Source organism: Acinonyx jubatus, chromosome A2, assembly GCF_027475565.1.
Source record: "Acinonyx jubatus isolate Ajub_Pintada_27869175 chromosome A2, VMU_Ajub_asm_v1.0, whole genome shotgun sequence".
Taxonomy (NCBI): domain Eukaryota; kingdom Metazoa; phylum Chordata; class Mammalia; order Carnivora; family Felidae; genus Acinonyx; species Acinonyx jubatus.
The window spans coordinates 41,944,749-41,970,494 of record NC_069383.1 but is presented as its reverse complement, the minus strand read 5'-3'; the positions used below and the strand labels follow the sequence as shown (position 1 = coordinate 41,970,494).

The 25,746-nt window shown below is 39.9% G+C and overlaps 1 protein-coding gene across 4 annotated transcripts in view; it reads right to left on the bottom strand.

Annotated features, from left to right (window-relative positions):
- Positions 1–25,746, bottom strand: part of MATCAP2 (microtubule associated tyrosine carboxypeptidase 2) — a 75,204-nt gene that overhangs the window by 14,991 nt on the left and 34,467 nt on the right. For 3 of the 4 annotated variants that reach the window (XM_015065026.3, XM_015065027.3, XM_015065028.3), the window contains 3 exons: positions 5,667–5,810; positions 4,922–5,054; positions 4,109–4,414 (listed from right to left, as the gene is read on the bottom strand). In XM_015065026.3, coding sequence (XP_014920512.1) covers positions 4,109–4,414; positions 4,922–5,054; positions 5,667–5,810 — 583 coding nt within the window. Of the gene's footprint in view, positions 1–4,108; positions 4,415–4,921; positions 5,055–5,666; positions 5,811–7,621; positions 7,744–25,746 lie in introns of those variants that run through there. The other variant, XM_027075270.2, reaches the window with a different exon arrangement.

Sequence of the window (25,746 nt, the reverse complement as noted above, 5' to 3'; positions counted from 1 at the left end):
AATGAAAACACAATAGCCCAAAACCTCTGGGATGCAGCAAAGGTGGTCATAAAAGGAACAAAGGTCTCAAATACACAATCTAAGCTTACACCTAAAAGAGCTGGGAAAATAACAGCAAATAAAGCCCAAAACCAGCAGAAGAAGGGAAATAATAAAACATTAGAGCATAAATCAATGATATCAAAATAAAAAAAAAAAAAAACAGTTGAACAGAGCAGTGAAAGGTTCTTTGAAAGAATTAACAAAATTGACAAACCCCTTAGCCAGAGTGATCAAAAGAAAAAGCAAAGGACCCAAATAAATGAAATCACAAATGAAAGAGACAGCACAACCAAAACTGCAGAAATACAAACAATGATAAGAGAATATAATCAATTATATGCCAACAATATAGGCAATCTGGAAGAAATGGACAAATTCCTAGAAACATATAAACTACCAAAACTGACACAAGAAGAAATAGAAAATTTGAACAGACCCATAACCAATAAAGACATTGAATTAGTAATCAAAAATCTCCCAAAAAAACAGGAGTCCAGGGGCAGATGGCTTTCCAGGGGAATTCTACCAAACATTTAAAGAAGAGTTGGGGGGCCTGGGTGGCTCAGTCAGTTAAGCGTCCAACTTCAGCTCAGGTCATGATCTTGTGATTTGTGGGTTTGAGCCCCGCGTTGGGCTTTGTGCTGACAGCTCAGAGACTGGAGACTGCTCCAGCCAAATGAAAACCACAGAGCCTGCTGCCTCTTCTCTCTGCCCCTCCCATGCTCATGCTCTGTTTCTGTCTCTCAATAATAAATAAAACATTAAAAAAATTAAAAAATAAAGAAGAGTTAACACCTATTCTTTTGAAGCTGTTCCAAAAAATAGAAATGGATAGAAAACTTCCAAACTCATTCTATGAAGCTAGCATTACCTTGATTCCAAAACCAGACAAAGACCCACTAAAAAGGAGAACTACAGACCCTGATGAACATGGATGCAAAAACTGTCAACAAGATACGGGAAAACCAGATCCAATAATACATTGAAAGAATTATTCACCACGATCAGGTGGGGCTTATTCCTGGGATGCAGGGCTGGTTCAATATCCACAAACCAATTAACGTGATACACCATGTAAATAAAAGAAAGGATAAGAACCATATGATCCTCTCAATAGATGCAGAAAAAGCACTTGACAAAATACAGCATCCATTCTTGATAAAAACCCTCAAGAAAGCAGGGATAGAAGGATCATATCTCAAGATCATGAAAGCCATATATGAAAGACCCACTGCTAACAACATCCTCAATGGGGAAAACCTGAGAGCTTTCCCTCTAAGGTCAGGAACAAGACAGGGATGTCCACTCTCACCACTGTTATTCAACATAGTGTTGGAAGCCTTATCCTCAGCAATCAGCACAAAGAAATAAAAGGCATCCAAATTGGCAAGGAGGAAGTCAAACTTTTACTCTGCAGATGACATGATACTCTCCGTAGAAAACCCAAAAGGCTCTGCCAAAAAACTGCTAGAACTGATCCATGAATTTGGCGAAGTTGAAGGATATAAAATCTATGCTCAGAAATCGGTTGCATTTCTATGCACCAATAGTGAAGCAGCAGAAAGAGAAATCAAGGAATCAATCCCATTTACAATTGAACCAAAAACCATAAAATACCTAGGAATAAACCTAACTAAAGCAGTGAAAAATCTATACACTGAAAACTACAGAAAGCTTAGGAAAGAAATTGAAAAACACAAAAAAATGGAAAAATATTCCAGGCTCATGGATTGGAAGAACAAATATTGTTCAAATGTCGAAAGTACCCAAAGCAACCTATATATTCAATGCAATCCCTATCAAAATAACACCAGCATACTTCACAGAGCTAGAACAAACAATCCTAAAATTTGTATGGAACCAGAAAAGACCATGAATATCCAAAGCAATCCTAAAAAAGAAAACCAAAGATGGAGGCATCACAATTTTGGACTTCAAGATGTATTACAAAGCTGTAATCATCAGGAAAGTATGGTACTGTCACAAAAACAGACCTATAGATCAATGGAACAGAACGAAGAACCCAGAAATGGACCTACAAACATATGGCCAACATCTTTGACAAAGCAGGAAAGAATATCCAATGGAAAAAAAAGTCTCTTCAGCAAATGGTGTTGGGAAAACTGGACAGTGACATGAAGAATGAACCTGGACCACTTTCTTACACCATACATAAAAATAAACTAAAGGGACGAAAGACCTAAATGTAAGACAGGAAGCCATTAAAGTCCTAGAGGAGAAAGCAGGCAGCAACCTCTTTGACCTTAGCTGCAGCAACTTCTTACTTGACATGTCTCTGGAGGCAAGGCAAATGAAAACCACAATGAGATACCACTTCACATGTGTCAAAATGGCTTAAATTAACAACTCAGGCAACAAGAGATGTTGGCAAGGATGTGGAGAAAGAGGAACCCTATTGCAATGCTGGTGGAAATGCAAACTGGTGCAGCCACTTTGGAAAACAGCATGGAGGTTCCTCAAAAAGTTAAAAATGGAACTATCCTATGACCAAGGATTTATCCAAAGGATACAGAAGTGCTGTTTTGAAGGGACACATGCACCCCAATGTTTATAGCAGCACTATCAACAATAGCCCAAGTATGGAAAGACCCTAAATGTCCATCGACTGATGAATGGAAAAGAAGATGTGGTGTGTGTGTGTGTGTGGTACATATATGTATTATATATACACATGTGTAACACATATATGTATATATATACACACACATACACACATATATAACAGAATATTACTTGGTGATCAAAAAGAATGAAATCTTGCCATTTGCAACAATGTGGGTAGAATTAGAGTATATTATGCTAAGTGAAATCAGAGAAAGACAAAGAGCATGTGGCTTCACCCATATGCAGAATTTAAGATACAAAATAGATGAACATAAGAGAAGGGAAGCAAAAATAATATACAAACAGGGAGACAAACCATAAGAGACTTAAATACAAAGAACAAACTGAGGGCTGCTTGAAGGGTGTTGGGTGGGGGTGATGGGCTAAAGGTGTGAGGGGCATTAAGGAGGACACTTGTAGGGATGAACACTGGGTGTTATACATAAGTGATGAGTCACTAAATTATATTCCTGAAATCAAAAAAAAAAAGAAAAAAATAAGAACCCCCATATACTGCTGGCGGGAATGTAAAATGGAGCAGTCACTTTGAAGAACATTCTGGCAGTTCCTCAAAAGGTTAAACAGAGAGTTACCATATGACCCAACAATTCCACTCAAAAATATATATATAATCCATGAGAATTAAAAATATAAACTTGTACCCAAATGTTCATAGCAACATTATTTGTAACAGCCAAAAAATGTGGAAACAACTCAAATGTCCATTAATGGTGAATAGAAAAATAAAATTTCATATACATATATATTGTTATTCAGCAATAAAAAGGACTGAATACTGATACATGCTACCATTTTTAAGATGAATCTTAAAAACATTATGCTAAGTGAAAGAACCCAGACACAAAGGGTTATATATTATATGATTCCATCTGTATGAAATGTCCAAAACCGGCAAACCTATGAAAGTAGAGTAATGGTTACTTGGAGCTGGGGGCATGGGGGAGAAGGAATGGGAAATGACTGTTAATGGGTACAGGTTTATTTTTGGGGTGATGAAAACGTTCTGGAATTAGACAGTGGCGACAGCTGCACAACACTACGAATATTCTAAAAACCACTGAACTGTACCTTTTAATGGGCAAACTGTATGCCAAGTGAATTATATCTCAGTAAACCTGTTTTTACAATCAGCGCGAGAAGGCAGAACTGGCAAAATGTTAACTATTCATGTATCTACAGGAAGGGTAATATGGGTGTGAATTCTATCACTGCCATATTTCTGTAGGCTTGAAATTTTTCAAAATGAGATTTGAGAAAATAATGCTAATGAAACGTGATTTGGGAAAACTAGCACTGACCTCAAGTAACAGGTTTACTTTTTCGTAAGTAAGTGAATTCTATGGTTGGTGGAGAAGGATGTAACCAAAATCAACAGACAACTAACCACAAGTCAGGAAACCTATAGTCAAGGGACACCCACCTGGTTGAGAAGTATCAGTCCATCCCCTCTTCGCTCGTACACAATAATCCCATCTTGTATTGGGGTCTTTGACAAACTTTCCAATATCTTTGAAGAGTTCACAAAAAGACATTTGGCTGGCTCGATAAACAGTGTAGTAGAGGAGGGCAGCCCTCCATAAAAAGGGGTCTTTTCTAAAAAGGACACTGTGAATACTTGCCAGTCCTTCTTCTGTGGGATTGTTTGGCTTTAGCTCATGTTTTTTACGACCAGTCCAACTGTTCCACGGCTGCTGAAGGTTGTTAATACCTCGAAAATAATGTGTGCCTGTGGACAAGAAAAGGCACACAAAAACCAAGAAATGACATTCTCATTTTAACTCTTAGCCAAAAAAAGATTCTACCAACAGTTCTAAAATTAAACTGATGTGTACCTACAAAACAAAGTGGAAAATGACCTAACCCTAAAGCCTTTTGCAGGAGGTACTCTGCCTTCAGAAGGACTACATGTGTCATTAGGAGAGGTAAAGGGAAGAATCACAGACTTTGATATTTGAAAAAATATGAGATACAGCACTTAGTTCAATTTCTTCAAGTTTCAGGTGGGAGGACTAAAATTCAGAGGAGTTAAATGACTATCCATGCTTAATACAGCTACACAGTGCCTGAAAAAATCTAATTTGAAGTAAGACATTACTATCTTGGCTCAAGTGAAACCTAAAATTTCATTACTTTTTGCTAAATACTGCTAAGAGAAAACCCCATTATAAAAGAATGTTTCTCTGATGCTGATTTCTGATATTACAAATGAACAAATGGAGAAGGGCTACCCTACCTATTTCATGCCTCAGCATTCCCTCCAGCCAGTGCTCACGTGCAGTGGAAACATTGATGGTCAGCGTTGGACATCCATTTACCACTGTCATTGAAGCTCGGGAAAGCAGATCTTCAGTGAGATGTACTACAATCTAAGGAGCAAGAGGAAAAATATAAATATATGAAACAAAACGTAAAGGCTGGGGAGAAGCAGCTTTCACAGGAAACCACAGACCCATAAATCAAGATGTTTTTATTTTGCTTATAACCAATTCAAATCTCCCAGAAACCTAGACGATGAAATGCAGGGCCAATCACTTCTGACGCTTCCACCTTTGAGCCGGGGGAACTCAAGAACCTTTCCTGGAATGAAGGAAAGTAGAAGGCCGCACTCTCAAATACAGTCCCCCCTGGCTACAATGATGCAAAGGAAGGTATACAAGCCAGAGTCCTGTTCGCTGTTGGGCCAAAGCTTATTTTGAACTGGCTACTAACAAGAGGAGCCACTGAGGCAAATCTCTTAAGAATTTTCATAAAACAATTCCAACAATTCCATAAAGTATACAGAAGTGGTAGTAAGTAAAGAAAAACACATAGTGAGCAAAATAATTCAATGCGACATAAACTTAGCATTTAGTGAGACTTCTGGGTGACTAATTTAATGAGCAGAATGGGGATGGGAGAACAAAACCTGCAGAGAAAACCATGTGGCACCGGGAGTTAAAATGCCAGCAGTCAGCATCTCGTGTCATCCCAATTCATACCTCACCCATGCAGCCTTCTTTCATCATGTACTTCCTAACGTGACTCCAGATTCGAGTTTTAGATAGCAGGCTGCCACCGGTGGCCTGCTCAAATTTTTCATAACTTCCATATTTCTGTAAAGTCAGTTCCATAATATTGATGGACTGTAAAAAAAAAAAACCCACAGATAATGCAAATAAATAACCTTGAATTATTTTGAGATGAGTAATAAGCCAGTTATATTCTTATTGATCATGACCTGTTCTGTGTTTATTGATTTCCAAATGAAACTGCAACTGAGGTACCACATCTAATCCTAAACACTGTTCACTCACTGTCACAAATTTTTACAAACACCTCAGTACTTAGAAATCCTCTTTCTGTGTTTGTTTCTCCTTCACATGCTAAAGGACAAAGGTACTGCATACAGTGTCACCACCTGACAGGCTGAGGAGATAAGGCAGAGGGCTCCTTGGCTTCTCTAAGACCATTTGGTGGTTTGGCAAGAGAACTCAGAGTGGAAGGTATGTCTCCAGATTAATTACTAAATTATAACTGCCATTTGGATAAAAAAAATAATAGCCCCAATTTTCTTTTTTTTTTTTCGTTTATTTATTTTTGGGACAGAGAGAGACAGAGCATGAAGGGGGGAGGGGCAGAGAGAGAGGGAGACACAGAATCGGAAACAGGCTCCAGGCTCTGAGCCATCAGCCCAGAGCCTGACGCGGGGCTCAAACTCACGGACCGCGAGATCGTGACCTGGCTGAAGTCGGACGCTTAACCGACTGCGCCACCCAGGTGCCCCATAGCCCCAATTTTCAAGAACACAAAAAAATAATCCACAATTCTTCTGTGACAATCTTATAAAATTTGAAGCTTTCCTGGGCTAGTCTTTCACAGAAAACAGTCTCAACATTACTAAAAACATTTTCATCTTTCATTCAGGGAAGGGTACTACCTACTTTTCATTCTTCATTAATTTTCACATCAAAAGAATATGAAAATTGAGGTCTTTTCTAAACACAGATTTACAGAAAGGAAGACTAAAAAAAAACCCCTAGTAATGAATCAGAGATCCTTAGCATCTTGAAAAAGCCACAAGAAAGGAAAACATACGGAAGAAAAAGAATCTTCAAAAGGCCTTTTGGGAAAGAAGCTAGAAAATGCAAATATATCTTATAGGAACTGAGAGAGAAGCTAGAAAATTCATGCTATGAAGTCTAGTTTTTTATTGTCAGACTAGTAAAGAGATTGAAACTATAAACACCAGAGTCAGACTACTTGCATTGCTGCCCTGGTTCTATCCACCTTCTGGCTTTGTGGCCATGGGCAAGTCACTAAACTTGTCAGTAAGCCTCCTCATTTTTAAATGGGGTAACAATAATAATGTCTACTTCATGGTTTTGTTGAGAAAATTTAGTCAATCTTTGTAAAGTACAAATAAGTAGTCAATACCTGTCAATTATTATTACATCATCATCGTCATCATGATCGGTACATTCATTCTTTGTAAATGCCACCGCTGTACATAATATGCTCAACACAAAAACTACAGAAAATGAACACACTACAAGTTATAATACAACATATATATCTCCACTGAAAAAAATATGTATTACTAATAAACTAGGCATGTGACTTAAAGTTAGTGTAACAAGAAATGGCTTTGATAGGCTTTGCCTGGCTTCTGTTCGCAAAACTGTTCTTGAAAGCCTTGCAATTCAAACTGTGGTCGAAAGGCTGTGAGCTGGTTTCAAATGCAGAATTTTGCCCCCCACCACGCCTAGTGAATCAGAACATGCACTTTAACAAGATCCTCAGATGACTCATGTGCACAGTAAAAAGCAGCATCTCAGAGAATGGAAATATAGCATAAAGAGGCTACATTTTTTATATGACAACTCTGATAATTAAAAGAATAAAAGCACATAATTAAAAACCCATTTCAGCAGATTAGCAAATATTTTTTGCATACCCTAGTCTAATGATCCCAAGTCATCAATATATCAAACACGGTGAGAAGAAGGTAAGAAATTTGGCCTTAATTCCAGGAGAGACAGATGTGGTGCCTTCTATATTGGACTGACATTTAGACCTAAAAAAGGTTAAAGAATTTTTTTAATATAACTTGTAGTTGTATGTTTTTAAAGTATGTACTTAATTTTGGATAAAATTAGCTTTTCTAGCATATGCTTACTCACTAGAAAAACTGTCGTTATCTGGTTACTATGGTAGTCCCCGCTCATCTGCAGGGGATACATTCTAAGACCCCAGTGGATGACTGAAAATGCAGAGTACAAAAGCCTATGTACACTATTTTTTTCCTATATATACCCACCTATGATAAGGTTTAATTTATAAATTAGGCACATTAAGAGTTTAACAATAACTATTAAATAGAACAATTATAACAACACACTGTAATAAAAGATAAGTGAATGTGGCCTCTCTCTCAAGATATCTTATGGTACCATAACCCACTCTTCTTCTTGTGATGTGAGATGATAAAATGACTGTGTGATAAGATGGGGGGGGGGGGCGAATGACACAGGCAGCAGCATGAGGCTACCACTGACCTTCTGACGATATGTCAGAAAGAGGATCATCTGCTTCCAGAGAGAGGTTGATCTCAGGCAACTGAAACTGCAGAAGGTGAAACCACAGATAAGGGGTACTACTATGTTTATTACAGCAGATATAAAAGAATTTAGAGAATTAAGAAAAACTTAAATACAGGTGTTCCCTGTTATTGCCAATAAATGGTACTAGAAGGCTATTAAGTGTTCATATTCATTCATATTCCTAATAGGAAACGACAATTTGATAGGAAGTTTATACTAAAAACGTACCCTATAAATATAAGAAAGAAAACATACCTTGGCAGCTTAATAACATTTAGGCAACCTTTATGTATGCCTATGTACTAATTTTTTGATTCATCAATGAATGAATAAAAATAGTGGGGCCTGGGGGGGGAGGGGGAGTGATTTTTCCATCAGAATGATATACAATAGCACATAACATCCTTCATTTCATCCTGATTCACATGGCATCATAATGGTGGCAAACTACATGGGAGCTTGTGTTAATATGATGTCATGTCCAATCATTCTTTAAAGTGCCTATCCTATTGTTATCTCTACTGATTTCTTTCTTCAACAGTTTTTCAACTGGTCCAACCTAGATAGATTTGTCAGTGATCACAAAGATCTCCAGTATCCTTCACTAACCTCAAGAAATAACTTCCCAATCCACCTGCATTATAACAACGCCCAGGCGCAGAGACAGAAACAGTGGTTAAATGGGTGAATAAGTTCAAACATTAAAAGAGAGAGCAGAAATGTTGAGTGGTCACTTCATCAGTGAATATTTTTATATTACAATTTCTACTGCTTTATGCAATCTCTTAACTGCAGGCCACAAAAATTTTAGGAGTATGATCTCAGCTTTGGAAAAAGGAAAAGGCAATAAACAATGTAAACAGGCACAAGGAAGCCTGCAAGAATATACCCAAAGGCTGCTGCTCCTGTTTGGGATGGAGTGATAGATTGCACTGAAGTTTATTATCTGTACTTTTCAGAAGTTTTAAAATTCTTTACAATATGCATTTGTTAGTGTTATGATCAAGAGGAAAAAGTCATTTTTCTTCAGTTTTACTGAGTTATGACTAACAAATACAAATAAAAATTGTGGGGGCACCTGGGTGGCTCAGTCAGTTAAGCGTCTGACTCCTGATCTCAGCTCAGGTCATGATCTCACGGTTCGTGAGATCGAGCCCTGAGTCGTGCTCTGTGCTGACATTGTGGAACCTTCTTGGGATTCTCTCTCTTCCTCTCTCTCTCTCTCTGCTCCTCCCCCACTCAGGGTATGTGCACGTGTGCTCCCTCTCTCAAAATAAATAATAAACTTAAAAAATAAAATAATAAAAATGGGGCATATTTAGGTTGTACCATGTGATGTGTTTTTCTAAAGGTGTACAATGTAATGATTTAGTATATGTATACACTGTGAAATGATTACTACAATCAAGTTGATTGACACAGCTATCACCTCACGTAGTTACCACTTTCTGTGTGGCGAAAACATCTAAGATCTTAGTATATTTCAAGTATACAATACAGTAATTTTATCTTAATTTTTTTAAGTTTATTTTGAGAAAGGGACAGAGAGAGTAGGAGAGGGGAAGGTGGGGGGGAGGGAGGGGGGGAGAGAGAGAGAGGGAGAGAGAGGGGAGAGGGGGGGAGAGAGAGAGAGAGAGAGAGAGAGAGAGAGAGAGAGAGAGAGAGAGAATCTCAAGCAGGTTCTGCACTGTCAGCACAGAGCTGAACACGAGGCTTGAACCCATGAACCATGAGATCATGACCTGAGCTGGAATCAAGAGTCACTCAACCAAGCCACCTACAATACAGTATTATTAACTATAATCATCAATGCTGTACATTAGATGCCCAGGACTTATTCAGCTTATAACTGAAAGTTTATACCCTTTGACCTACATCTCCCCATTCTCCCCCACAATCCATTTGTTTTTTTTTAAGAGAAAAGAAAGGAGAAGTTTATCTGCTCTCCCTTGAGTTCAGAGAATCCATATCTATACCACTTGGAGAATCAAGCTTTCACATACCTCATCCACATGGCAAACTACTTCTAAAAGGCAATAAATTTCATGTCAAATCTCTCTTCTCCATTAGTGTCATCATTTAAGTGAATCAGAAGACATTTCCCAGTATTATTTGGTGGGGAATTAAAACAAGGAGACGCTTAATTATTTTTCTCCAATCATCACTTTATTTTTTTTAATTTTTTAAAGTTTATTTATGTATTTTGAGAGAGAGAAAAACAGCACACAAGCAGGGGGTGGGGGACAGAGAGAGAGAGAATCCCAAGAAGGCTTTGCGTGCTGTCAGCCAGAGCCCAATGTGGGGCTCGAACTCATGAACTGTGAATCATGACCTGAGCAGAAGTCAAGAGCGAGATGCTTAACCAAATGAACCATTCAGGCGCCTCTCCAATCATCACTTTCAATTTGCCATCCAGGATATCATCTTCCTATGTCCAAATATCTCAACCAGTTTCATTGGCTTTCCAATCATTTTCAAATATCAAGGAAAGTCCACTTCAAGTCAATTTAATCAACTTTAAAAGGTCAATCACATAGAATTTAAAGCGCTTTCCCCTCCCCGAGGACAGGCCAGGCCTGAGGCCTAAAGAACCTTCACTGGGAAAGAAAGGTATAATAGTGATTTGATTCTTTCTCATTCCTCCCCGGTTTTCTGGGCCTCTCTTTCCCTTCAGCATACTGTGGGATGGGAGAAAGGAAAAAACAATTCTGAGGTAGCTGGTTCAGCTGCGGCCCTCCTTCCTCGAGGAGAAGTCTGACACAGGCCTATCCTAGCCGGCACCTCCACTACAGCACGGCCACTGCAAGAAGCCGCCTAGAGTGGACTACTAACAAAACTCTGAAATTTTAAAACACAGTAGGAAAAACCAAAAGACTTAACTGATTGTATACCCATTTTATGAAATACATGCAGTCAGTGACAATAATGCTGACAAAAAAGGTTGACAGTTTTTAATGACATGAGAAAATACAGGTATGTAAACAAAAATGTACTAACCTCAATTATGAACATTAGGAATGGGACAAGGAAAACACACTAAATGTCAATAGTGATTATCTGTTAGCGACAGAATAATGGGATTTTATTCTCTTCTCTATACTTTCCCAACTTTCTATACTGAACATATATTTCTTTTATGACTGGAAAAATATAATGTTTAAGTGCCCTCTACTTTGTAAACTCCAAGTCTTTCTATTTACCACCTACTTTCTCCCACTTGCCAGTTAGTCATTGATATCCTTTCTCTGGAGTATTTGTGTTTAAAAAAAAGAACACATGGGGGGAACAATCTTAACAATTCAAATATTTTTCCATAGATTTTTAGGCAGAGCAGACTGCTGGTAGAGTTGGTATGGCTTGCACACTTGAGGCCTCCTCATGGAGGAAGCAGCCATTTGCCTCAGCCATGTGAAGATCTAGCCCTGACTTACCTATAAATATCAAATGTATTCTCTGCTGCCTTTCAACCATAAGAATAGCAAACACAAACAGTAAGCAATCAGATATTACATAGTTTTACTGATCAGTTTTAAAAGTTTGGAACCAAATCATCTTAATATATAGACAACCCTATTGCCCAGGTCTTAGTTCCCTAATCTGGAGGAATGTGACCTTGTTTCTTGCTTTTGTGTCCATCTTACAACTATGCCAACTCTTCTATCACCGTGTTAGAAAATGATATAACAGAATCTCCTCTTGAGTTCTATAAGAACAATATCAGGTAGGATATTTCTTCCTAAAAATGGGCTGAAATATGCCACCAGTTTTGCCTTTTAAAATTGGACCAAAAACCATTATTTTTTTGCTAAATTATGAATCAATACCAGAGTAATAGAGAATAGAGAATCAATATTGATATCTCTGCTCATATCAACTATTTCTGAATCCTTCCTCTTTAAAAGAGGATGTTCTGAAGCTTTGTATATCTTACAGACATAAAAACAAATAGATTTTCAGAGAGCTCAAACCTAGAGCAAAAAGGAAGTAAATACAAACAAACAATTGTTCAGCATGAAGGAAATGATCCTATCTCTCCCATGATCTAGATGTTATTTATAATGTTACATAAAATAAAACATAAAAATAAAAATAAAATAAAACATTCTTCATAATGCTACAGCACTACCACCTCATGACCCTGAATCACTCTTATTCTTCTCTAGGAAAACAAGAAGCGGGGTGCCTAGGTGGCTCAGTCGGTTGAGTGTCTGACTCTTCATTTTGGCTCAGGTCACGGTCTCACAGTTTGTGAGATGAGCCCCGCGTTGGGCTCTGCGCTGACAGCATGGAGCCTGTCTCGGTTTCTCTCTCCCTTTCTCGCTCTCTGCTCTCCCCTGCTCTTTCTAAACTCTCTCTCTCAAAATAAATAAATAGAAAAACCAAAAACCCCAGAATTGTATAATCAGGAAGACAGTGAAATAAGAGGACCCTAAACTCACCTTGCAACATGGATACAACTAGGTAACACTCACATCAGTGTAAATAACCCAGAAAATGGGAAGACTGGCAAAACAAACTCCACAACTAAAGGTAGAGAAGAGGCCACAACGAAGAGGGTAGGAAGGGTGGAAGTGTGGTAGGGAGCTAAACAGGCCATCTGCAGGAGGGAACCTGTGGACGCAGAGGGGGGAGAGAAACAGATCCTCTCACTGGGGAGCCCACATGGGGAAGACAAATCCCCACATCATTTAACTCAGAAAACCAGGGAATACGAATTTCACTAGTTTTTACAACCAGTGGGACTTAAAGCCTAGAATTTACCATTATCAGCTGGCTCAGCTCTGAGAGAGCCCAGAAGGCAAATGAAAACTGAGTCCCCACCCTTAAGGGGACAACACAATAAACAGCCCAGAGAGATATACAGAAGCAGCAGTTTGAAAAATGCCTGGGGCATAAGGGAGGGAGAGTTATTTACTAATTGCAGAGCCTGTTCCAGTGGGGCAGATTAAACTGGGAGGCTCCTCCAAGAACAAAGTTGCTGGCAGGGCCATTTCCCTCTCCTACCCCCAGCATAAACACATGCTACCTGCAGAAATCACCATACTCCCTACCTAACTTGCTTACAACCTACCCTGCCCCCTCCAGCCAGGCCAGCCTCAGTCCCTGTGCTGCAAGTCCCCTCCAGAAGACCAGCGCAAACCTTGCCAACACCATCTGCCGACAGTGAGCTTTGCAGGGCCTCCTGTGGGAGACACATGCACCTTGTTAAAACTGGGATTTATTCCTGGGATGCAAGGGTGATTCAATATTTGCAAATCAATCAAAGTGATATATCACATCAACCAGAGAAAGGATAAAACTATATGATCATCTCAATAGATATAGAGAAAGCATCTGACAAGAACAACAACGATTTATGGTAAAAACTGGGGACAAAATAGGTCTAGGGGGAATATACCTCAACATAATAAAGGAAAACCCACAAGGGTACCTGGGTGGCTCAGTTAGTTAGTGTCCAACTTGATTTCAGCTCAGGTCATGCTCCCAAGGTCATGGGATCAAGTCCTGTGCCAGGCTCCGTGCTAAGCATGAAGCCTGCTTGAGATTCTCTCTCTCCCCCTCGGTCCCTCTCACCTATTTGTTCTCTTTCTAAAAAGAAAAATTTTTTTTATTTATATAAAAAAAAAGAAAAGTCCACAGCTAACATTATTCTCAATAGGGAAAAAATGAGAACTTTTCCCCTAAGGTCAAGAACAAGACAAGGATGTCCACTCTTACCACTTTTTTTTTTTTTAATTTTTTTTTTCAAAGTTTTTTATTTTTATTTTTGGGACAGAGAGAGACAGAGCATGAAGGGGGGAGGGGCAGAGAGAGAGGGAGACACAGAATCGGAAACAGGCTCCAGGCTCTGAGCCATCAGCCCAGAGCCTGACGCGGGGCTCGAACTCACGGACCGCAAGATCGTGACCTGGCTGAAGTCGGACGCTTAACCGACTGTGCCACCCAGGCGCCCCACTCTTACCACTTTTATTCAACATAGTACTTAAAGTCTTAACCACAGCAATCAGACAAGAAAAAGAAATAAAAGGCACCCAAATTGGTAAGGAAGAAGTAAAACTTTCACTATTTACAGATGCCATATTATATATAGAAAACCCTAAAAACTCTATCCAACAACTATTAGAACTGATAAATGAATTCAGTAAGGTTGCAGGATACAAAATCAATGTACAGAAAGCTGTTGCATTTCTATACACTAATAATGAAATAGCAGAAAAAGAAATTAAGAAAAGAATCCTATTTATAATTATACCAAGAATAATAAAATACCTAGGAATAAACATAACCAAGGAGGTACAAGACCTGTACTCTGAAAACTATAAAACACTGAAAAAAATTGAAGATGACAAAAATGGAAAGACAGTCCATGCTCATGGATGGGAAGAACGAATATTGTTAAAATGTCCATACTACCCAAAGCAACCTACAGATTTAAATTTTTTTTTTTATGTTTATTTAGTTTTGAGAGAGAGAGTGCAAGCAGGGGAGGGGCAGAGAGAGGGAGACACAGAATCCGAAGCAGGCTCCAGGCTCTGAGCTGTCAGCACAGAGCCCGACGTGGGGCTCGAACTCACAAACTGTGAGATCATGACCCGAGCTGAAGTCAGACGCTTAACCAACTGAGCCACCCAGGCACCCCAGCAACCTACAGATTTAAAGTAATCCCTCCCTATCAAAATACCAACAGCATTTTTCACAGAACTAGAACCAACAATCCTAAAATTTGTATGGAACCACAAAGAACCCAAATAGCAAATGCAATTTTGAAAAAGAAAAACAAAACTGGAGGTATCACAATTCCAGTCTTCAAGTTATATTACAAAGCTGTAGTAACCCAAACAGTATGGTACTGCTACAAAAATAGAATGGAACAGAAGAGAAAACCCAAAAAGAAACCCACAGTTATATGGTCAATTAATCTTTAACACATGGGGCAAAAATATGCAATAGGAAAAAGACAGTTTCTTCAACAAATGGTGCTGGGAAAACTGGACAGCTACATGCAAAAGAATGAAACTAGACCAATTTCTTACACCATAAACAAAAATAAACTCAAAACACATTAAGAACCTAACTGTGAGACTTAAAACTATAAAAATAGTAGAAGAAACCACAGGAAGTAATGTCTCCTAGCCACAGCAACATTTTTCTAGATATGTCTCCTTCTGAGGCAAGGGAAACAAAAGCAAAAATAAACTATTGGGACTACATCAAAATAAAAAGCTTCTTCTGCACAGAAAAGGAAACCAACAAACCAAAAACAACCTAGTGAATGGTAGAAGATATTTGTAAATGACATATGCGATAAAGGGTTAGTATCCAAAATACATAAAGAACTTATACAACTGAACACCACAAAATCCCCAAAATAATCCAATTAAAAAGGGGCAGAAAACATGAACAGACATTTCTCCAAAGAAGACAAACAGATAGCCAAAGGACACATGAAAAGACACTCAACATCACTCATCATTAGGGAAAGACAAATCAATACCCCAGTGAGATTTCACCTCACACCTGTCAGTGTTTTAAAATAAAAAACACTTTTTCTGATGGAAAGATGGCAGCATAGGAGGACGCTGGGCTCACCACATCCTGTTGATCACTTAGATTCCACCCACACCTGCCTAAATAACCCAGAAAACCGCCAGAAGACTTGCAGAAAGGACTCTCCAGAGCCAAGCATAGACAAGAGGCCCACAAAAGAGGGTAGGAAGGGCGGAGAGGCGGTGCACACTACACGGACTGGCAGGAGGGAGCCGGGGCTGTGGAGGGGCAGCCCGCCGGCAAGGTAGAGCCCCCAAGTCTGACTTGCAAAAGCGGAGGGGCCAGACTGCGTGAGTTCTGACAGCCAGCGGGACTTGACATCTGGAATGTTAAGCGCCAACAGCTCTGCTCTCAGAGAGCAGGAGGTCTAGAGGACAACGGGAGAAAGAGTTGTTGAGCCCTGGAGGACAGAGCTCAGCTTGGCGGGGAACAAAGGCGCTGGCCAGCGCCATCTCCCTCGCCCATCCCCCAGCCAAAATCCCAAAGGGAACCAGTTCCTGTCAGGGAACTTGCTTGCACCACGCAGACACCCAACGCTGTGCTTCTGCAGATCCATCCCTCCGACAGGTCTACCTCCCTCCTGGTGCTTCAGGGCCCCTCCGGAAGCGGATCACCAAAGGCAAAGCGAGCTGAGTCTGCGTCTCCCGCCTCTGTGCACCTTGCGGACCCACCCCAGCTAATACGCCAGATTCCATCGAAGCAGCACCACAAGCTGGCAGTGTGCAAGTAGCCCAGACAGAGGCCACACCACTCCACAGTGAGTCCTACCCCTGGGAGAGGGGAAGATAAGGTACACACCAGTCTGACTGTGGTCCCAGCGGTGGGCTGGGGGCAGACAACGGGTCTGACAGCGGCCCCACCCACCAACACAAGTTACTCCAGACAGCACAGAGGAAGAGCCCTGCAGTTCCGTGCCACTCCAGGGACTATCCAAAATGACGAAACAGAAGAATTCTCCTCAAAAGAAACTCCAGGAAGTAGTGACAGCTAACAAACTGATCAAAAACGATTTAAGCAATATAACAGAAAATGAATTTAAAATAATAGTCATAAAATTAATCACTGGGCTTGAAAAAAGTATAGAGGACAGCAGAGAATCTACTGCTACAGAGATCAAGGGACCAAGAAACAGTCAGGAGGAGCTAAAAAATGCTATAAATGAGCTGCAAAATAAAATGGAGGCGACCACAGCTCGGATTGAAGAGGCAGAGGAGAGAATAGATGAATTAGAAGATAAAATCATGGAAAAAGAGGAAGCTGAGAAAAAGAGAGATAAAAAAATCCAGGAGTATGAGGGGAGAATTAGAGAACTAAGCGATGCTATGAAATGCAATAATATACACATAATAGGGATTCCAGAGGAGGAAGAGAGAGAGAAAGGTGCTGAAGGTGTACTTGAAGAAATCATAGCTGAGAACTTCCCTGATCTGGGCAAGGAAAAAGACATTGAAATCCAAGAGGCACAGAGAACTCCCTTCAGACGTAACTTGAATCGATCTTCTGCATGACATATCACAGTGAAACTGGCAAAATACAAGGATAAAGAGAAAATTCTGAAAGCAGCTAAGGATAAACATGTTCTAACATATAAAGGGAGACTGATAAGACTAGTGATGGATCTATCTACTGAAACTTGGCAGGACAGAAAGGAATGGCAGGAAATCTTCAGTGTGATGAACAGAAAAAATATGCAGCTGAGAATCCTTTATCCAGCAAGTCTCTCATTTAGAATAGAAGGAGAGATAAAGGTCTTCCCAAACAAACAAAAACCGAAGGAATTCATCACCACTAAACCAGCCCTACCAGAGATCCTAAGGGGGATCCTGTGAGACAAAGTACCAGAGACATCACTACAAGCATGAAACCTTCAGACATCACAATGACTCTAAACCCATATCTTTCTATAATAACACTGAATGTAAATGGACTAAATGCTCCAACCAAAAGACATAGGGTATCATAATGGATAAAAAAAACCCAAGACTCATCTATTTGCTGTCTACAAGAGACTCATTTTAGACCTGAGGACACCTTCAGATTGAAAGCGAGGGGATGGAGAACTATCTATCATACTACTGGAAGTCAAAAGAAAGCTGAAGTAGTCATATCAGACAAACTAGACTTTAAATTAAAGGCTGTAACAAGAGATGAAGAAGAGCATTATATAATAATTACAGGGTCTATCCATCAGGAAGAGCTAACAATTATAAATGTCTATGCGCCGAATACAGGAGCCCCCAAATATATTAAACAATTACTCACAAACATAAGCAACCTTATTGATAAGAACGTGGTAATTGCAGGGCTTTAATACTCCACTTACAACAATGGATAGATCATCTAGACACAGGATCAATAAAGAAACAAGGGACCTGAATGATACATTGGATCAGATGGACTTGACATATCTATTTAGAACTCTGCATCCCAAAGCAACAGAATATACTTTCTTCTCGAGTGCACATGGAACATCCTCCAAGATAGATCACATAATGGGTCACAAAACAGCCCTTCATAAGTATACAAGAATTGAGATCATACCATGCATACTTTCAGACCACAATGCTATGAAGCTTGAAATCAACCACAGGAAAAAGTCTGGAAAACCTCCAAAAGCATGGAGGTTAAAGAACACCCTACTAAAGAATGAATGGGTCAACCAGACAATTAGAGAAGAAATTAAAAATATATATGGAAACAAATGAAAACGAAAATACAACAATCCAAACGCTTTGGGATGCAGCGAAGGCAGTCCTGAGAGGAAAATACACAGCAATCCAGGCCTATCTCAAGAAACAAGAAAAATCCCAAATACAAAGTCTAACAGCACACCTAAAGGAAACAGAAGCAAAACAGCAAAGACACCCCAAACCCAGCAGAAGAAGAGAAATAATAAAGATCAGAGCCGAAATAAACAATATAGAATCCAAAAAAACTGTAGAGCAGATCAATGAGACAAAGAGTTGGTTTTTTGAGAAAATAATCAAAATTGATAAACCTCTAGCCAGGCTTCTCAAAAAGAAAAGGGAGATGACCCAAATAGATAAAATCATGAATGCAAATGGAATTATTATAACCAATCCCTCAGAAATATAAGAAATTATCAGGGAATACTATGAAAAATTATATGCCAACAAACTGTGGACAACCTGGAAGAAATGGACAAATTCCTAAACACCGACACACTCCCAAAACTCAAACAGGAAGAAATAGAAAGCTTGAACAGACCCATAACCAGCAAAGAAATTGAATCAGTTATCAAAAATCTCACAACAAATAAGATGGCTTATTGGGGACCAGATGGCTTCCCTGGGGAATTCTACCAGACGTTTAAAGCAGAGAAAATACCTATCCTTCTCAAGCTATTGCAAAAAACAGAAAGGGAAGGAAAACTTCCAGACTCATTCTATGAAGCCAGCATTACTTTGATTCCTAAACCAGACAGAGACCCAGTAAAAAAAGAGAACTACAGGCCAATATCCCTGATGAATATGGATGCAAAAATTCTCAATAAGATACTAGCAAATCGAATTCAACAGCATATAAAAAGAATTATACACCATGATCAAGTGGGATTCATTCCTGGGCTGCAGGGCTGGTTCAACATTCACAAATCAATCAACGTGATATATCACATTAATAAAAGAAAAGAACCATATGATCCTGTCAATCGATGTAGAAAAAGCATTTGACAAAATTCAGCATCCATTCTTAATAAAAGCCCTCGAGAAAGTCAGGATAGAAGGAACATACTTAAACATCATAAAAGCCATTTATGAAAAGCCCACAGCTAGTATCATCCTCAATGGGGAAAAACTGAGCGCTTTCGCCCTGAGATCAGGAACACAACACGGATGTCCACTCTCACCGCTGTTGTTTAACATAGTGTTGGAAGTTCTAGCATCAGCAATCAGACAACAAAATGAAATCAAAGGCATCAAAATTGGCAAAGATGAAGTTAAGCCTTCACTCTTTGCAGATGACATATTATACATGGAAAACCCAAGAGACTCCACCAAGTCTGCTAGAACTGATACATGAATTCAGCAAAGTCGCAGGATACAAAATCAATGTCCAGAAATCAGTTGCATTCTTATACACTAATAATGAAGCAACAGAAAGACAAATAAAGAAACTGATCCCATTCACAACTGCATGAAGAATCATAAAATACCTAGGAATAAACCTAACCAAAGATGTAAAAGATCTGTATGCTGAAAACTATAGAAAGCTTATGAAGGAAATTGAAGAAGATATAAAGAAATGGAAAAACAGTCCATGCTCATGGATTGGAAGAATAAATATTGTTAAAATGTCAATACTACCCAAAGCTATCTACACATTCAATGCAATCCCAATCAAAATTGCACTAGTATTCTTCTCGAAGCTAGAACAAGCAATCTTAAAATTTGTATGGAACCACAAAAGGCCCTGAATAGCCAAAGTAATTTTGAAGAAGAAGACCAAAGCAGGAAGCATCACAATCCCAGACTTTAGCCTCCACTACAAAGCTGTAATGATCAAGACAGTATGGTATTGGCACAAAAACAGACACATACACCAATGGAATAGAAGAGAAACCCCAGAACTAGACCCACAAAAGTATGGCCAACTAATCTGACAAAGCAGGAAAGAATATCCAATGGGAAAAAGTCTCTTTAACAAATGGTGCTGGGAGAGCTGGACAGCAACATGAAGAAGAATGAAACTAGACCACTTTCTTACACCAGTCACAAAAACAAACTCAAAATGGATAAAGGATCTGAATGTGAGACAGGAAACCATCAAAACCCTAGAGGAGAAAGTAGGAAAAAACCTCTCTGACTTCAGCCGCAGAAATTTCTTACTTGACACATCTCCAAAGGCAAGGGAATTAAACCCAAAAATGAATTACTGGGACCTTATGAAGATAAAAAGCTTCTGCACAGCAAACTAAAACTGCACAACAAAACTAAAAGGCAACCAACGGAATGGGAAAAGATATTTGCAAATGACATATCGGATAAAGGGCTAGTATCCAAAATCTATAAAAAGCTCACCAAACTCCACACCTGAAAAACAAATAATCCAGTGAAGAAATGGGCAGAAGACATGAATAGACACTTCTCTAAAGAAGACATCCAGATGGCCAACGTCACTCCTCATCAGGGAAATACAAATCAAAACCACACTCAGATACCACCTGATGCCAGTCAGAGTGGCTAAAATGAACAAATCAGGAGACCATAGATGGTGGAGAGGATGTGGAGAAACGGGAACCCTCTTGCACTGTTGTGGGAATGCAAACTGGTGCAGCCACTCTGGAAAGCAGTGTGGAGGTTCCTCAAAAAATTAAAAATAGACCTACCCTATGACCCAGCAATAGCACTGCTAGGAATTTACCCAAGGGATACAGGAGTACTGATGCATAGGGGCACTTGTACCCCAATGTTTATAGCAGCACTCTCAACAATAGCCAAATTATGGAAAGAGCCTAAATGTCCATCAACTGATGAATGGATAAAGAAATTGTGGTTTATATACACAATGGAGTACTACGTGGCAATGAGAAAGAATGAAATATGGCCCTTTGTAGCAACATGGATGGAACTAGAGAGTGTGATGCTAAGTGAAATAAGTCATACAGAGAAAGACAGATACTGTATGTTTTCACTCTTATGTGGATCTTGAGAAACTTAACAGAAGTCCATGGGGGAGGGGAAGAAAAAACAAAGAGGTTAGAGAGGGAGAGAGCCAAAGCATAAGAAACTCTTACAAACTGAGAACAAACTGAGGGTTGATGGGGGGTGGGAGGGAGGGGAGGGTGGGTGATGGGTATTGAGGAGGGCACCTTTTGGGATGAGCACTGGGTGTTGTATGGAAACAAATTTGACAATAAGTTTCATATATATATATATATATAAAGAATAGTCAAATAGCACAATGTAACATTTAAACCACTAATCCAGAAAATAAAAAATCTCTATATAAAACTTTTAGCATTGTATGCAGTGCTGGGGGGCTCAGTTGGTTAAACATCTGACTGGATCTCAGCTTAGGTCTTGATCTCAGGATTGTAAATTTAAGCTCAGTGTTGGGCTCCACACCCAGCATGGAGCCTACTTTAAAAAGAAAACAAAACACTTGGAATTATCTTAGATCATTTTAAAAACTTTCTGAAAAATCTTAACATTCTGGTGAATGATCTGCTTTTGGTATACCTGCTAATTCTGTTTACTGTTTAGTAGTTTGAAAATCTGAGCATCAATCATGAACCACCTCAACAGTCCTGTGTAGAAAAACTATCTCCCTTCTCACTCCCTTTTCACTCAGTGAAAAACTGTGTACAATAGGGACACTATTATGATATGAGTCGGGGTGATATTGTGAAAGACTAGAAATGAGTAGATCTAGTTTTACATTAATGCCTTACTAACTGTGTCATCTTGAGTATGTCATTTTACTTTTCACAGGTTTAGTTTCCTCACAGGCAAAATGGAGATGAAAAGTTTTGCCATTTACCTCAAAGAGTTGTTGTGAGGATGAAATTAGAGACAGCACCAAGAAAGGAGAAAAGGAAAGAATGTGTTTTGCAATCTATTTCCCACATGACTGTATACAGGTTTAACAGAAGATAGCTGGGTTTTAATTTTACAATTTAAAGTAACTGATTTGACATCCATCCAGTCCCAACGCTCCCTTCATTACTTTCCTTTTTAGTAAATTCTAACACCTAGAACTCTTCCCCCACCACCTATCCAAATACTGAATAACCCCTAGGAGATCATATAGACCTTGTCTTTAAGCCAGTGTTTTCCAAACTGTTTCCTGTAGAAAAGTGGTTAACAAGGTATCATTTTTAAGAGTTTTATGGCCAAATGTGATTGGAAAATATTGTATTAAACAAAATTAAACAAGACTCTTCCAAGCCTTCATTTTGATGCTGTACATGGTCAATCTCAGGGATGAATATAACATTTTGTGTCTTCCAACTTATGTGACCCTCTTTTCTCATGCAGTATTCCTCAAATCAGTTTGACAATACTTATTTCAGATAAGCACGAGTTGTGTACACACCCATACGCTCTCTCTGGTACTTTGAGATTCTCAGAATGAAAAGCAAAATCCCAAATGCTAAATGAATTTTCCAATGGTGACTACTACTTCTTGGCAGCAAATTAAGTAAGATATGGATTACTCAATCAGATCATTAGGTCTCCATTTAAGGTACTACAGCCACAAACTGATGGGACACCAGAGCAGTAGTCATACTCAGATACCTTTAGCTGCGAGCAGTCACTACTCTGTAAAGCCACTGAGTGTAATATCTGGGAGAAACAATAGATTCATCCTTACATTCCAATTAAAAAAAAAAAAAACCACTATGTTGACCCCTTAAAAAACATACAGTCAGGTTAAACCTGACTCTTGGGCCACAAATATGGATCCATTGTTTGTAAAGTACATCACTAAATTTCTACATTACCATCTAGAAAGTAAGGGCCATTCATTCATTCATCTTATTTGTGCTAATCACTGATACATTTTTTTAAGGTTTTAAGTAATCTCTACACCCAGTGTAAGGCTTGAACTCACAACCCTGAGATCAAGAATTATACACTCTACTGACTGAACCAGCCAGACACCCCTAATCACTGATACTTTTGTTATTTTTATATTTTATAATCTAAGCCCCATTTAACCATTAGACTGGAAAAGATGACACATAAACCAACAAAATTTAGTAATACTCTGATAGAGGTATAAATATTGAGATGACGGAGAAAGGTAAATAAAAGTGGGCCACTAGAGGAAATAGAAGGCATTCTGGACAAAGGAAAGAATAGTGTCAGAAGCATACACAAAATTAAGTGAAATAGAGTTTCTGGGCTGGAGAGGCATCAGAAGTCTCATTTATTTAATGCCAGGAACTGAGCTAGATTCTGGGTCCCTGGCTGGCGCACCCAGAGAGTGTGAGCCCGAACCCCAGGCATCGCCCAACAGACCCCCAAAGCTTGGCCAAGGCAACTTCAGGTGAGCCACCCACCCTCCCTCCCCCAGCCCCTTGTGAGCACAGCAGGTGGCGCTCCACCCCAGCTGAGCTGGGAGAGGTTGGGGAGGGGATGCAGGGCCCCGGGCCCGTAGACCTTTGGTGGGAGCCTGAGAGTCACCCAGCAATTGGCACAGTGCACAGCATACACACACAGCCTTCAGACCCAGATTTCAGACACCCAACAGCTGGCAAGGCCTGCCCCTTAACGTCCCACATGGCAGGGCTGGACAAGGGGTCCCAGACCTGGCAGGTGCTCTGTCCCGCCTTCCTGCAGCCGCCTGGGTCCCTAATCTCACCATTTCCCTCCCATATGCTGCCTTCCTCACTCCCAGGGTCTGTGGGTCTCCTCTTTTTGGAGGAAGGGGAAGATTAAGAAGAGGTTTGCCAGTTGGGTGGGGAGCACAGGACCTCCTTCAGACCTAGGCAGGAGCCTGTGAATTGTGGAGGGGTTGTCAGGACTGTCTTTGGGTTTGGAGCCTTTGACAGCAGGCTGGGGGCGGTGGGAAGGCCTGTCCACCCCTCCTGCTCCACAGACCTGACCTGGACCCCTCCTCACACCAAGATCTGACTCCCATGTGGCAAATTCCTTCAGAGTCTTACCGGGATTGGAAGAAGCCCTCTGGCACAGAGACTCCTAGAGGTCTTCAGGAGGTCTCCAGCTATCAACCCTGAGACTCTGCTCCCTACCAAGCCCCACATGCTCCCCTTCCAGATCAAGCATGGTGTCCAGGGTCTGGGGGCGGGGTTGAGTAGGACCCTGGATGGAGGCAGCTGCCCCTACTCCTCACTGATGGAGATGGGCCACTGTTCAAGAGAGAGGGGACAGAACCTTCTGGAGGTGGGAGCTGGAGGTCCAGGCTGGCAGCAAACATAGCTGCTCTGTCTCCCCTAGGTCCTGCTGAGCCTGCAGGTATAGCTGATAAATAAAATACTCTTTTTATCAAAGGAGTCAGTCTAGTGGTGAAGACAAAAAAAAAAAAAAAAAAAAAGAGGATAGCAGCATGATAAACGCTATGCTAGATAATTTCCACAAGATACTGTGGGATTACAGAGTTGACGTGGAAATGTAAGCACGAGCCAGATCATGAAAGATGAAAGACCTACAGGCCATGCTACAGATTTCGGACCTAATCTCGAATTATGAGGAGACCTGAAGTGTTTCAGGAAGGCAAATGACATCAGACTTGTATCTTAGAAAGACACTGATGCAATGTGGAGAGCAGGGGAGACTGAAGCAAAGCAAATACTTTTGCCAATACATAATTCAGTTTTCCATAAAATAGAAATTGTAGACTATGACCAGATTATAAGAAAAGTATTAAAAACATATATATTCTACATATGCAGAATGTAATAGATCGAGCGATCTGAGACACTGAGTCTAACATCAATGAAGGGAACAAATGAAAGAACACAGTTGGACTAAAAAAGATGTCACCTGCAGCCTTCTTCCCGTCCCGCCCTCCGCCCCCACTGCATGTTTGTGTCATCAGGGCTGGGGGTAGTCTGGATGTATACAGTGGTGACTGGGAATATCAGAGGGCAACTGCTACCAGGATAAGAGATTTATAAACAGCTTAGTAATGAAGACTCTTCTTTTACCACCTATCAGGAAAAAGCAGATATTCAAGCTGTTCTGTAGCAAAGATCCTGTTAAGAACCTAAGAATGCATGTTAGGCAAAATTTCAAAGGCAAATCAACAAAATGCTGTTTCAGTGAGTCATCAAGGTCACAGCTTCTTCCAAAGACATACAATCTGATGGTGTATTTCCATCTCTGAATATAAAAAATCTTCCTTGCTATTAGGTTAACAAATGACTCCACTTCTCCAATCTAATACAGAACATACTAAACTCTCAATCTTTAAAAAAAAAAACAACTCACAATTTTAGGTTATC